Here is a 15,071-nt window from a genome sequence, read left to right on the forward strand (position 1 = left end):
TAAGACAAACCAAACCAAAACAAAACCAGAAGTAACAAGTCTGGGCAAAAATGTAGAAAAATTGGAATGCTTATGCATTGTTGGTGGGAATATAAAATGGTGCAGCCAAAGGGCACATCAGGTAGTCTACATGGAAGAGTTTGCTTCCGAGTCCAGTAATATTAGCCATAAACTAACCAGTAATTTAATTCCAGCTAACAAATCTTAAAAGCAAGGCCCGGAAAGATCAGCCTATGTTCAAGTGGCTTAACTGCATCACAGAAAAAAGCTCGAGAATATCTCTAGGAATAAGAAAATACCCAGCAGCTAACAAGGTAAAATTCACAAAGCCTGGCATCCAAGTAAACATTGCCAAGCATGCAAACACTCAAGAAAACACAACCCCAATATGAGGAGAAGAAAAAATTAATTGAAACTGACACAGACAGAATTCACAGGTGGAGGCACTGAGGCAGTTACTATAACTGTATTACACATGGTGAAGAAGTGGTAACAGAGACAGAACATTTAACTAGAGACACAAAATACTTCAAAGATCCAAAATGAACTTTTAGATATGAAAACTACAATGACTTAAATGAGAAATACACTGGATGTGATTAACAACAGGTTAGATACTGCAGAAAAACAACTAATGAACTCTTGAAGACACAGCAATAGTAACTATGCAAAATTAAATAAAGAACAAAAATAAACAAAGTCTCCATGAACCACTGAACAATTTCAAGCAGCTCAATATGCATGTAATGAGAGTCCCTAAATGAAAGTGAGGTGGGGAGGCAGAAAAATATTTGAAGAAATAATGGCCAAAATTTTTCCAAATTTGATAAAAATTGTAAACCTAAAGATCTAAGAATTTCAACGAATCCTAAATACAAGAAACATAAAGAAAGTTATAGTAAGGCACATTATATAAACAAACTGCTCAAAATCAGTGTTAAACGCAAAATCTTATCTCTAGCTGGGAACAGCTAGAGAAGTAACATATTATTTACAGACGAAAGCGCAGGGATGTCAACAGATTTCATAAGGAAAAAATGCAAACAATAGGACAAGTCAAGCAGCATCTCTTAAATTCTTAAAGAAAATTGCTGTTAACCTGAAATTCTACGCCCAGGAAACATACCTTTCAAAAATGAAGGCAAAATAAAGACTTCATGACCAGGTGATTTGCACTAAAAGAAATGTTAAAGGAGGTCTTTCAGACAGCAGGAATACAGTAGGTCAATCTGGCTGTACACAAGTAAAAGGCACTGAAAATGTAACTACGGGGTAAATATATAACGTTTTAAAATTTTTAAATACTTTTATAAGGTAATTTACTGTTTAAATAAAAACAAAAAGTCATTGAGATTTCTATATCACATGTTTCAGTAAAATGTGTGACAATAACATGAAACAAATTTAAAAATGCACTTTATCAAAATATGTGGGATGCTGATAAAGCAGTGCTTGGAGAAAAGTTTATAGCACTAAACACCTGTGTTTAAAAAAAAAACAAACAAGAAAGGTCTCAAGTCAATGACCTAGATTTATACCTTAAAAAAAAAAAAAACTAGAAAAGGAGAGCAAAACCCAAAGTAAGCAGAAGAAATGAGGTAATAAAGATTGAGTAGAAATCAATGAAACAGAAAACAAAAACAGTAGAGCAAATCAATGAAACCAAAAGCTGGTTCCTTGAGAAAATTAATAAAATTGATATACCTCTAACCAGACTGATCAGAGAAAAAAAAATAGAACACAAACATCTAATACCAGGAATGAAAGAGGAACTATCACTACAGATACTATAGATACATAAAAGAAAGAAAACATTATGCCTTTGTCAATAAATTTGACATCATAAATAAAATTTAAAAATTCCTTGAAAGATACAACCAAAGTTCACTCAAGAGGAAATGGGTAACACGAATAGCCTTATATCTTATTAATGAAATGGAACTTGTAGTTAAAAACATTCCTACAAAGAAAATTCTAAATGGTTTCACTGGTAAATTCTACCAAATATTTAGAGACGAGATCATAATGATTTTACACAAATTCTTCAGAAAACTGGAGAAGAGAGAACACTTCCTAACTCATTTTATGAGGCCAGCATTGCCATGTAACCAAAAAAGACAAAGACATCATAGAAAACTATGAACCAATTATTGTCATGAACTTAGGTGCAAAAATTATAAACACAATTTTAGAAAGCTATATCCAACAAAAAATAATAATACAGCATGACCAAAGTGAGGTCGATTCAAGGAATGCAAAGATGCTATAACATTTGCAAATCAACCAATATAATGCAGCACATTAACAAAACAGAAAAGAGAAACTATATGATTATATCATATCTTCAAAATTCATTTTTGAAAAAACTCAGCAAACTGAACAGAAGGGAACTCCTTCAACCTGATAAAGGGCTTCTCTGAAAAATCCTATGGCTAACACCGTTACTTAAGGATGAAAGACTGCATAATTAAACAAAACTTACATTTCAAAATGAGCCATTTAAAACAAGACATTTAAAAATACTAAAATATGTGAAAGAATGACACAAATCAAAATTAGAAAAACTGAGAAATGAGCTGACAGAAATCAAAGAATTTGAAATAAAACAATAATTTCAGACATAAAAATTAAAGTAGAAGGAATATGAGGAAATTAATAATAATGCCTTAAGAGCTATAAAAGGTGAAGAGATGATAGCCGGGCGTGGTGGCTCAAGCCTGTAATCCCAGCACTTTTGGAGGCTGAGACGGGCGGATCACGAGGTCAGGAGGTCGAGACCATCCTGGCTAACACGGTGAAACCCCATCTCTACCAAAAAAATACAAAAAGTAGCCGGGCGAGGTGGCGGGCGTCTGTAGTCCCAGCTACTCGGGAGGCTGAGGCAGGAGAATGGCGTAAACCCGGGAGGCGGAGCTTGCAGTGAGCTGAGATCCCGCCACTGCACTCCAGCCTGGGCAACAGTGCGAGACTCTGTCTCAAAAAAAAAAAAAAAAGAAAGGTGAAGAGAAGAAACTTTTAGGAATAAAAAAAATAAGATAAAAAGTATTCAAGAGAAAGTGATACGTTTATAACATATCAAAACTTATAACACTTTTAACAGCAACCGTTCTGAACAGAAGTAAAACAAGTACTCAACGCAAAAAAATAAAAGAGACTGCCAGTTGTGGTGGCTCACACCTGTAATCCCAGCACTTTGGGAGGCAGAGGAGGGCGGATCATCTGAGGTCAGGAGTTCGAGACCAGCCTGGCCAACATGGTGAAACCCCATCTCTACTAAAAATACAAAAATTAGCTGGGCATGGTGGCGGGCACCTGTAATCCCAGCTACTCGGGAGGCTGAGGCAGGAGAATTGCTTGAACCCAGGAGTTGGAGGTTGCAGTGAGCCAAGATGGCACCATTGCACTCCAGCCTGAGCAATAAGAGCAAAACTCCATCTCAAAAAAAAAAAAAAAAAAAGAAAAAGAAAAAGAAAAAAGAAAAGAAAGAAAAAGTAAAAATGAAAGAGACAAGAATTTTACATAGAGCCAACCTCACTTTCAAGTAAAAGGTGACAAAACAAACTGTGACAAACACATCAGAATTGAACAAACTGTCTTGTAGAACAAGACTAAAATAACCAAGATAACTAGGAGATAACGACATAAAGATTGCTGATAAATAAATGCATATTTGTTCACATAAAAACACGAAATAAGGTTGATAAGGCAGAAAGTATAGTATGCAATACTCCATGTTCTGACAATATAGATACAGAATTAGTTTAAAAATGGGTGAAGAGAATGAAAGAAGGATATGCAAAAAAAACTTTATTTCTCATAATCATGTGCGTGGTGCAGTATAGCAATTCTCATGCATACACTTTGGGAGAAGGCAACTGGATATGTGATATTCTATCATCCCCTGGCTTCTTGAGACCCAAGAGAAACAAACAAAAAAGAGTTAAGTAAAAACCCTATATTCTTGAATTTGATTTGGAAATATCCATCAGAACTTGTGAGCTAGTTTACCATAAATGCATGCACACACACACATGCACACACACACGTTTTCATGGTAGATTTTTAAAGAAAGAGAGAGAGCCTGCACCCTATGATATTTCCTACCTCTGTCCACTAAGAAGGCCTAGAAACAATGACCTACTCAGTAGCAGTGAGTATCCTTGGGTCCCAGACTGCGGTCTTAAAACACCATTTCCCCAGTGAAGGCGAGGAGGGTGTCTTGCAGGAATGGCTTCCTCCAGGGTTTGGGCAGGAGTCCACAAGAGAGACCTGGAAGAACCTGTCATACATGACACAAGTATGCTGCTATCAGACCACCAGGGTCACGTCAGAGAACTCAGGAGAACCCTAAAGAGGCTCCCCTGGTCAACAAAGAAACAGTCTGAGAATGAGTAAAGATAATAATTTCAATTAACTTGAAATACTTAAAAAATGTTTAAATCCCTATGTTCCTAATGAAACTTAAACACACACATACACAGCCCAAAGAGCCCACATTTGGAAGATGACAGGGAACCAGTTCATTATTTGTAAAACTTGCAAATAAAGAGGTAAATCAACACTTACTTAACTTTTCCTAAATGAACTCTAGATGACGGATTAGAATGTGACCACTTTGCAATCCCTGTTGAATTAACAGATCCATCATAAGGCACTGAAGTCTAGTACCATAAAGAGAGACATTACATGCCTTTTAATGAAAGAACAACACTATAGACTTGCCAAAGTGATCAAGCCTGAAGCAATCCAAGTTTCAGATCCAGTTTCTAATATATTAAGCTATACCATGAGACAAAGGAACATGCTTAGCTACACCACAAGAACTCAAAAAGCAAAATCTGGACCATGAAATCCTCCACATGTTCTATGACTCTGGTTCTTCAACAAATAAATTTCATGAGGATAAAACCAGGCAGACATTCAGGAAACTTGTAGCTAAAAAGAGAAACTTAAGTGATGAAACCATAAAGGAATGCTGGAAAGTTACTATCATAGCAATCAAGACAGTCATTATGGTTTTAGGGCAGTACAAGGGAGTGCTTTGGGACGGGTCACATGGAGGGCTTCTACACTTGCTTAGAAAGTTATAATTTTGATATAATGGTAGTTTAAGAATGTTGGCCACATAATACATAACACAGTCAGCCCTCCACATCCATGAGTTCAATCGCTACAGATTCAACCAACAGCAGATAGAAAATATTTGAAATAATAATAATAATACAATTTAAGAAGTACAAACGAAAAAACAATCATACAGTATACAACTATTTGCATAGTATTTCTATTGCATTAGACATTATAAGTAATCCAGAGATGATTTAAAGTATATAGGAAGATGTGCATAGGTTATATGTAAATAGCACACCATTTTATATAAGAAACTTGAACATCTGCAGATTTTAGTATCCACAGGGGATGGGGGTGTCCTGGAATCAATCCCTGCAGACACTGAGGGGAGATTGTACTCATCAGTATTAGCCAGCACTAAGTCAGCACACAAAACATTTGCTTTATGCAGTTTTTATCTGTACTACATTTCAAAATAAAAAAGTTTTCATTAAAAGAGGTAGATGAGCACACTATTAGGAGTCCTCTACTCTGTAATGGTGAAACAGTTGGAAAGAAAGAGCATTTTTTGGGGGGAGAGAAAGAGGAGGGATTAATTACTATGAAGGAAAAAGGATATGGAAAGCAAAAATGTTAAAACATAAGGGCAATCCCAAAAGATTAAACCACTGCACCATACATGGAAAAGTGCTGTATTTTGGCGTTACTGTAGTTGGTACCATTTCTGATCAGTGTGGAGATGGGAGGTACAGGAGAATATTCTAGGTTCTGGCTTATAGATATCAGAAAGTTGGTATCATTTCTGATCAGTGTGGCGATGGGAGGTAGAGGAGAATATTCTAGGTTCTGGCTTACAGATATCAGAAATATGACTACAATGTAATAGAACTGATTCACTAAACCACCCTTCCAAACACATATCCAAATGAGTGTCATTCCATATAGTTCCTGTGAGCAGACTACACACTTATTCTAATTGTCTTGCTATTGCTCAAAGTAGTTTGGAACTACACTTTCTAAACTGCCTTCAGAAATAATTTAGTTTTAGGTGCAAAACAATTGGTCTTATGACTTTACTGTCACACCATCGTTTGAGCAAGATCTGTATTTCCCAGCCCAATCACACAAAACATTCACAAAATTTTGGTCATTTCCAAAAATCAAATCCACTCTTGAAAGGCAAAGATTTGCCATCAGTGAAGACATTCTAAAGAATGTGCCGTATCTGTGAAGGAAACTCAGAGGAGTTCCAAAAATGTTTTGGGCAGTGGCAGTGTCACTGCAACGAGTACTTAACCTCCTCAAGTGACTTAGGAGAAAGAAGTCGTTTTTATCATAAAATGAGATATGTTTAAAGTAAGTCTTATTACTTTATGATAATTTTTAAATATTTACTTGGGCATTGTCTTAAAAAGAAAAACTTCCTACTATAATATTTTTCAAGGATAAGATAGATAAAAAGGTTTGCTTGGGAAGAACTGTGTCATGTTGAATGATAATCAGGAAAGGGTCTATTTATTCTGTTATACCTGTTTTAGACAGGAAAACATGCTATTTGATAGGTTAAAAAAGACCAGCTTTATGAACTAAACACTTACCCATGTCATTAACAAAGATGAAGAATAATAAGAAGATAAGCACATTAAATTTCCAAACATCAAAATGAAACTAAGGATAACTGAAATCTGAAAAAAAAGTGAAAAAAATACATTTTATGGTTATTACATATATCAGCATAATGCATACTTTGTAGGTATATAGCCATTTCTAATGCAAATGTATTTGCATAAAGATGAATGACTCTTGGCCAAATGACAATAGAATTTCAAGTCACTGCTAGATTGTAAGTATTAAAATTCAAGACTATAAACTCTATCTGGCAGAATTTAACTTTTTCTCCATCTGCTACTTGGAACAATGAAAAATAAGTCTATGATTTCTATTGTTTTATCAATGGAGTAATATACCAAGAAAGACTTAGTTATAAATACTAGTTTTACTAATCTTATTTTTGTTAGACTTCAGGACTTCTATTATTTATGAGGCTTTACTAACTTTTTATGTTTTTAAGGAAGCTATGTTTGGGACCTAAGCCAAAAACAAAATTGCAAGAATATAAAATTTCAGTTAGAGTGTCATATTCAGGCAAAATGCTAAAAATCTCATGTCTGAGAAAGAAAAGGCAGTTTTAAAAGCAGTAATAATAATAATAAATAAAACATAAAAATAAAGTTTTAGAGAGCAAAACACATATACAGTCTACTTGAAACTATAATCTGTTATAATATGACATCTATAATATACATTTCCAGTTTTCCTTCTGGGTATCACCAATAGCATATGTATTAAATGTTACCAAAGAGGAGGTACCCTATAAAACAGAATCACTTCGATTTTATAAACTCTGAGGACCTATCTTAATATTTGACTTATATATATTAAAAATGTTAGTTACCATGTTCACATAAATGATCTTCCGAAATTTGCTTGGTTTAATGTATCCCACAACATACATGGGAAATAATGATGCTATCTGAAATAATATAAAAAAGCAAAAGTGATAAAAAGTATAGAAAACTAACACTTTACTATTCACAGGCAAAGTAAATATAAGAGAAGAGCTACAGTTCTAATAATGGTAAGCAAAGGAATTTGAACCAGCCTTCCCACTAAGAACTAGAATGGCTAGGAAAAATATAAATATATAAATAAAAATATTTTTAAAATATGTATGAAAGCCACAGATTATTAACAAAGCAAATGAGGAATTAAAAAGATAGATGGCAATCTATAGCGATGAGCATGACGTTTTGGGCCACTTTTCTCCCAGAGGTATCTGCCAATTTCAACAGAGGCAGATGCCTGCCAGCTGAGAGGCAGTTGGGAGACCAGCAAGCTAAGCAGGCATTTCAGCAGATTCAGCAGTCAGAGTGCACCAAGAAGGGTGCTTTAGTTTGGAGTTTGAAAAGGCCATACTATAATAGTGAACCAGAAATCAAGCAGCCCTCAGAAAGACTGAAACCCATCTACGGATCATCTCAATCTGATTGCATGAAGGTGGTTCAAGATTTATTAGTGCTTTTGACCTGCCTCTCCAATTTTTCATGTATAATGTCCAGCACCAAATCAAAAATAACCCAGCATAGATGGAGATAAGACACTATCACTAACACAACAAATAGATCCACAAAAGATTTAGATCAGGGACCAGCACATTTGTTATATAAAAGGCCAGATAATGAATATGTTATGCTTTGTTGGTCACATACAGTCTCTTGTATATTCTTTTTCTATTTTTGTTCTATAACCCTTTAAATATATAAAAACTATTCTTAGTTTGGAGATCACTCAAACACTTGTCTGGCATAATCAGATATGTCCTTAGTTTTGCTTCAAATGTTCCAGGAAATAACTGATAGGATTGAAAATTCCAGGAGAGCACAGAAGTCATTTAAAAAAAAAAAATGGGTCAGGCATGGTGTCTCACGCCTATAATCCCAGGATTTTGGGAGGCCAAGATAGGAGGACTGCTTGAGCCCAGGAGTTCAAGAGCAGCCTGGGCAAGATGGTGCTACCTCATCTCTACAAAAAATTAAAAAATTAGCCAGATGTGGTGGCACAATGAACTAAGTTTAACCTTAATCTATGAAAAACACAATTAAGAATCAAATCTTAAAGTACTCCCAGAAAATAACAAATAACATTGAATTATCCCTCTGTAAGCATGAAATGCGCACATACAAACAAAACTATATACGTTAGTAAAGAAAAACAAAAGCCTAGTATATATCCAGAGAATGACTAGAAAATCATTACAGCGATATCAAACTTACCCAATAGCTTCTTCTTCTTCTTCTTTTTTTAACTGAGTCTCGCTCTGTCACTCAGGCTGGAGTGCAGTGGTGCTATCTCGGTTCACTGCAACCTCCGCCTCCCCCCGGGTTCAAGTAATTATCTGCCTCAGTCTCCCAAGTAGCTGAGATTACAGGCACCCGCCACTATGCCCAGCTAATTTTTTTGTATTTTTAGTAGAGACGGGGTTTCACCATCTTGTCCAGGCTGGTCTTGAACTCCTGATCTCATCATCCACCCGCCTCAGCCTCCCAAAGTGCAAGAATTACAGGTGTGAGCCATTGTGCCCGGCCCCAAAGAGCTTCTTAGTTTCATCAGTATCACTGCATTAATAAATTTGCTTGCAATGAAGTGCTGCTCATTAAAAATCGATTCTACTCTGTTGGCATGTGCAAATAATGAAAACCATAGAATAATGTCTGTGTTATAACCTGAAAGGGGCCAACTATTATGAAGTAAAACAGAGGGAATACTTTAAACATGCAGCACCAATTGAGCTGGGGTTATAATTTCATTCTTTGTAGGCTATTGGCAGCATGAGACTTCTTGGCAGAATTTCTCACTTCCAATATAGAATATTATTATTATCATCAGTATTTGTTATGCAGGAAGGAGCTCTGATGGAAAATCTTAGTATCATGAAATTTCATCAAAATTCTCCATTTACTCTCTGCTTTCCCAATTCAGTTTCTTGGTACTAGTTACGTAGCTGCTTTGGAAATAGGATATGTGCTCAGCTCACTTAAGCAATGATGAGCTTTATGATTAAAGCTCATAGAAATGGTGCCAGGTAAAATTCTGCTCCACAGACAAAACAGCCAACATTTAGCTGGATTGGAAGCAGAACGTCCTGCTGTGAAGAGTATGATTGGCCCTCAGAATGCTGTGTAGCTTGGCACCCAGAATGATCACCAGGACAAAAGGAAAATCTATAGGTAGATATATACAGATACTATCTCAAACACCAAAAATAGCATTTGTGAATAAAAATAATAGAAAAACTCTTTCACATGTTGAGCCTTAAAATCTGTCAAACTAATCAATACAATAAAAGAATGTGGAATTATATTATTTCATAAAAATCATACCTTTAAGTAAACTTTATTCCTTATTTTGAAAATCTTTTAGGGCATAAATGTAACCATATTTAAAAATTTCTATGGAAACAACCAAGTACATTTTGCATTCAACTTAATTAATATACGCAAAGGAATATAAATCATTCTATTACAAAGACACATGGGTTCACTGTAGCACTACTGACAATAGCAAAGACATGGAATTAACCCAAATGCCCATCAGTGACAGACTGGATAAAGAAAATGTGGCACATATACACCATGGAATACCACACAGCCATAAAAAGGAACGAGATCAGGTCCTTTGCAGGGACATGGATGGAGCTAGAGGCCATTATTCTCAGCAATAGGAACAGAAAACCGAACACCATATATTCTCACTTATAAGTGGTTGCTGAACAATGAGAATACATGGACACAGTGAGGGGAACAACATACACTGGGGCCTGTCGGGGGATGGGGTGGGGAGAGCATTAGGAAAAATAGCTAATGCATGCTGGGCTTAATACCTAGGTGATGGGTTGATAGATGCAAAAACCACCATGGCATACATTTACCTACGTAACAAACCTGTACATCCTGCACATGTACCTCAGAACTTAAAAATAAAAATTAATTTAAAAAATCATCTTACCTGTGTAAAAAGAATAAACTGAGCAAATTGCCAAGGAAGCATAAAAGCCACATTGGAAAGACAGAGTGCAATGAAGGGCCTTCTATCATTGCTCGAGGTCCTTAATAGAGGGAATTGATATCAATAAGTTTCACCCTAAAAACAGGCTGTCATTAAAAAGAAAGACTAATTGCAAAATGATAAAATCTAAATTATTCCATTACCTTTACTATAATACAACAAAATATAGTTAACTTTTTAAAGCATACTAAAAAGAAATTGAAATACTTCATGCCTTGCATGAAGCAATCAAAATTAGAGTTTTAAAAATAACATTGTAATTTACCATTGAATATTTTAAACACAAAAGCTCATCTTCCTCTACATATGCATGACATTAGAAATTTAATACTCCAGCAAGGAGGTCAGAAAATAGGACGCGGCGCTGCCCCTGCACACCTCAACATGCTTCTCCTGTATGTGCAGCAACAACTTTTACATACCACCACTTTTATGTTTCAAAATACATTGAAGAGAAATATAAGTGCTGGCAAAGTAGTAAGTTAACAACTATGGAAAAATTTAAGGAAAAAGAATCTTAAAAAATTAAAAAATGATTCTAGAATTCAGCTGAAGCATGTAGAAGTTTAAATTGTCCATTTCAATTACTGAGATGTACTGGGAACCAATATCTTTTACCACAGAGAATTACATTAACTTTTGGATATGAAAAAAGAAATGCAAACATTTCACCTAAATAATAAAACTGTAACTGTTCCTTTTATAAATGCTGTATTGGATTTTGATGAATCTTTGTACAATCATATATAAATTTTCAAAAACAAAATTCTAAATGTTCATATTGTTTACTGTTATCATAAAATACTCATTATGTACTTTGTAATCTTATATTTTTCAAACAAAAATTACTTTTGTCTAAGATACAGAGTATAGCACATGCCCTCAATGATACAACCCCAAATGTTCTAATTAAAGCATTTTATTCCATGAAACCCCTGACTGACCAGAATGATATCACTTCAAAAAAATATAACCCACCTTCCTAGGAATTAAACTGGGAATGAATAGCAAGCGGTGATGAAGAATGGGCAGCTTCCATCACCTAATCTTTGAGAGAAGGCAAAGTGTAGAGCAAAGATATAGAGATCTGAATGAGGAGGAAGTTCCTAAATCCAAATTTAACCCCAGAATATACTCGTCAGGTTGGTAAGAAATCAGAAGTTAGCCTGCTCCATTCTCAAGGTTTGTGCCACCCCAGTACACTACTATTTACCACTCTTCAATTAGCTTTATCTGAGTGCCACAAATATTTGCATGGACGTGTGTAGTGTTCTGTGGTTAAAGAGATAAATATGGCATGGTCTCTGTTTCCAGTAGTACTTTTAAATACATATAATTGGCTGGGCACAGTGGCTCATACCTATAATACCAGCACTTTGGGAGGCTGAAGCAGGTGGATCACTTGAGGTCAGGAGTTTGAGACCAGCATGGACAACATGGTAAAACCCTGCCTCTACCAAAAATACAAAAATTAGCTGGGGGTGGTGGCATGCACCTGTAATCCCAGCTACCTGGGAGGCTGAGGCAGGAGAATCGCTTGAACCCGGGAAGCAGAGGTTGCAGTGAGCCGATCGTGCCACTGCACTCCAGCCTGGGTGACAGAGCAAGACTTCATCTCTAAAGAAATAAATAAAAATGTGTGTGTATGTGTGGATAATTCATAAATTTACTGTTTTAAAAAACAAGGAAGACAAATAAATGATTTTTATATAAGGCAGAATCTGCCAGGGATTAGTGGGTGAAGAATGGGGTCCTCTGGGAGTTTGGAGGAGATAGTGATCATGATTTCATTCAGTGAGAGTTCTCATTAGTATTCTATCAAACTTATTTCTCTGATAAGGCTATTTATACTATTCTACCACTTATGGTTTTTTTTGTTCATTTCTCAGACCTCTTAAATATCTAAAATGCTTATAAATGTAATCCCTACAAAAAAAGTGTATTAAAAAAAAATTTGAAATGAAACTGATTGCCCTGTTAGAAACATTGGTTGTTCAGAAATCCTTCATAAATAAGTGAATATATGTACTCCTTATCCATCTAACTCCGCATTTCCCAAATTCGTTTGCACACAGAACACTTTTTTCATGGCACAGTCATCAAAACCACAGGTTAGAAAACAATGTCAGAGTACCTAAACTTTGAAGAGAAAATGTAATTGTTTCTCAAAAACTTTTGAATCTTGGCAAACTATACACAAACACATACCTTTTGGTTTATTAAAACATAACGTAGCTATCTAAAACCTGCAGCCTACACTCTTAAATGGACAGCCATTTTTACATAGCAATTTTGAATTATTTTCTTAACTCTATATTCAATTTACTTTTAAAATAACTAAAAAATGGTCTAAACTTGGTAATTACAACCTCATAGGTTGAAGTATATATATATTTACAATTTTTTAGAGGGAGTCTTGCTCTGTTGCCCAGGCTGGAGTGCAGTGGCACAATCTCCGCTCACTGCAACCTCCGCCTCCCAAGGTCAAGCAATTCTCCTGCCTCAGCCTCCCAAGTAGCTGAGATTACAGGTGCACACCACCATGCCTGACTAATTTTTGTATTTTAGTAGAGATGGGGCTTCACCGTGTTGGCCAGGCTGGTCTCGAACTCCTGACCTCAAGTGATCCGCCCACCTCGGCTTCCCAAAGTGCTGAATTGAAGTATATTTTAAGAAACTTCAATTATAATTTATTTGCCTTCATTTTATAAATCAAAGTTACCTGAGAATCAAAGTTAAAATATACATCTGAAGTACAAGGAATGGATAGGAAAAACTTTCACGGAGAGGTGGTGTCCACATCACACGGGTGGCCTGAAATCAACAAAATGCCCACTTTACATCATGTTTACTACAACAAACATATTTAAAAACCAGGGATGAGTTTGTTTTAGTAATTTTAATACTAAGTTCACTATATCCCATTTCTGAGTGTCTGGCATAGCTTCTCAGTTTTTGAAGCTCTCTTAACGCATGAGGCCATTAAGTAGAGAGCAATTAACTACCATGTCCAGAAACCAGCAACAGATATATCAGACCCAGCAAAAGGAAACCCAAGGGACAAATAAGATTGTACATATAAGAGTTGTGAGAATTCTGTGACTGACCAATTAGATCCACAGTCCAGCTCTGAAGGCATGATCCTGGCATATATGATCCTGGCATCCCAGGCTTTGGGATATACGCATGCCAAGACAAATACCTGAACAAATGTCACCTAGATCATTCGCAAGCACCAAGAGAGTTTCTACATAACAAGTTTGAATGAATATAAATACACACTTCGAATAGCTAAGATTGCCTCAGAATTTGTAAAATGTACCTTAAAAAGGGTTAAGTATGTATTTTAAAAACAACTAGAAGTATTTGGGAACTACAAATGTGATGCACGTAATGAAAGTATTAAATTTTCATACAAACTTTAAAATTACTTCTAAGACATATGGGTCAGAGTATTAGAAAAAATTTCCATCAAAAACTCTGAAATTCTAGAAAGAATGTGAACTCTTATTACTTTGCAAGAGTCTTAATTACTGCTCTTCTTCCAAAATATCAAAATTGTAAATGTTGAAAGAGGAATTATGATACATATAAGAAAGTCAACTTATACCAACCGTTGTCTCTCACACTCAAAGAAAAAGCTTTGTCTTTATATCAGCACATTGTTGAATGACAATGCATTTGTTTGCTTTAAAATAATATACATGACTTTTATGTATAATTTTTATGATTCCTTTATCTAACTGATTTTTTAAAATTAACCCAACAGCAATGGATACTTCTACCTGGCTGGGCGTGGTGGCTCACGCCTGTAATCCCCAGTACTTGGGGAGGCCAAGGGGGCGTGGATCATGAGGTCAGGAGTTTGAGACCAGCCTGGCCAACATGGTGAAACCCCATCTCTAGTAAAAATACAAAAATGTAGCTGGGTGTGGTGGCACATGCCTGTAATCCCAGCTACTCAGGAGGCTGAGGCAAGAGAATTGCTTGAATCTGGGAGGCAGAGGTTGCAGTGAGCCAAGATCACACCACTGCACTCCAGCCTGGGTGACAGAGCAAGACTCCATCTTGGAAAAAAAAAAAAAAAAAGTACTTCTACCCTATGTAACTTGTGTCATACCTATTAAATATTTTGCTACCAAGAGCTAGTAGTCAGAATCTCTCTCTTTTTCATTGTCATATCCTCAGCATCTAACAGACCATGGACATAGTATGTACTCAATATTTTGTTGAATGAATCCATCGTATTTGAAATAAGCTTCTATGAGCTCTTTTTTAGGTGGACTACGTTTCATTGGGCTGAATTCGTTAAGTTAATGTCGATTTTGAATTCAGCATTTTGCATTACTGAACAGACAGCATGACGTAACAGAAAG

The 15,071-nt window shown here is 35.7% G+C and overlaps 1 protein-coding gene across 12 annotated transcripts in view; it reads right to left on the reverse strand.

Annotated features, from left to right (window-relative positions):
• Nucleotides 1–15,071, reverse strand: part of LOC105475836 (probable C-mannosyltransferase DPY19L2) — a 126,047-nt gene that overhangs the window by 53,372 nt on the left and 57,604 nt on the right. For 11 of the 12 annotated variants that reach the window (XR_011622282.1, XM_071095012.1, XM_071095014.1 and 8 more), the window contains 4 exons: nucleotides 13,418–13,509; nucleotides 10,636–10,735; nucleotides 7,526–7,603; nucleotides 6,669–6,755 (listed from right to left, as the gene is read on the reverse strand). Coding sequence is in view for 11 of the 12 variants with exons in the window: in XM_071095012.1 (XP_070951113.1) it covers nucleotides 6,669–6,755; nucleotides 7,526–7,603; nucleotides 10,636–10,735; nucleotides 13,418–13,509 (357 nt within the window). In the remaining variant the exon portion in view is untranslated. The remainder of the gene's footprint in view (nucleotides 1–6,668; nucleotides 6,756–7,525; nucleotides 7,604–10,635; nucleotides 10,736–13,417; nucleotides 13,510–15,071) is intronic. The other variant, XM_071095013.1, reaches the window with a different exon arrangement.

The sequence above is a fragment of the Macaca nemestrina genome, chromosome 4 (assembly GCF_043159975.1).
Source record: "Macaca nemestrina isolate mMacNem1 chromosome 4, mMacNem.hap1, whole genome shotgun sequence".
Lineage (NCBI taxonomy): Eukaryota > Metazoa > Chordata > Mammalia > Primates > Cercopithecidae > Macaca > Macaca nemestrina.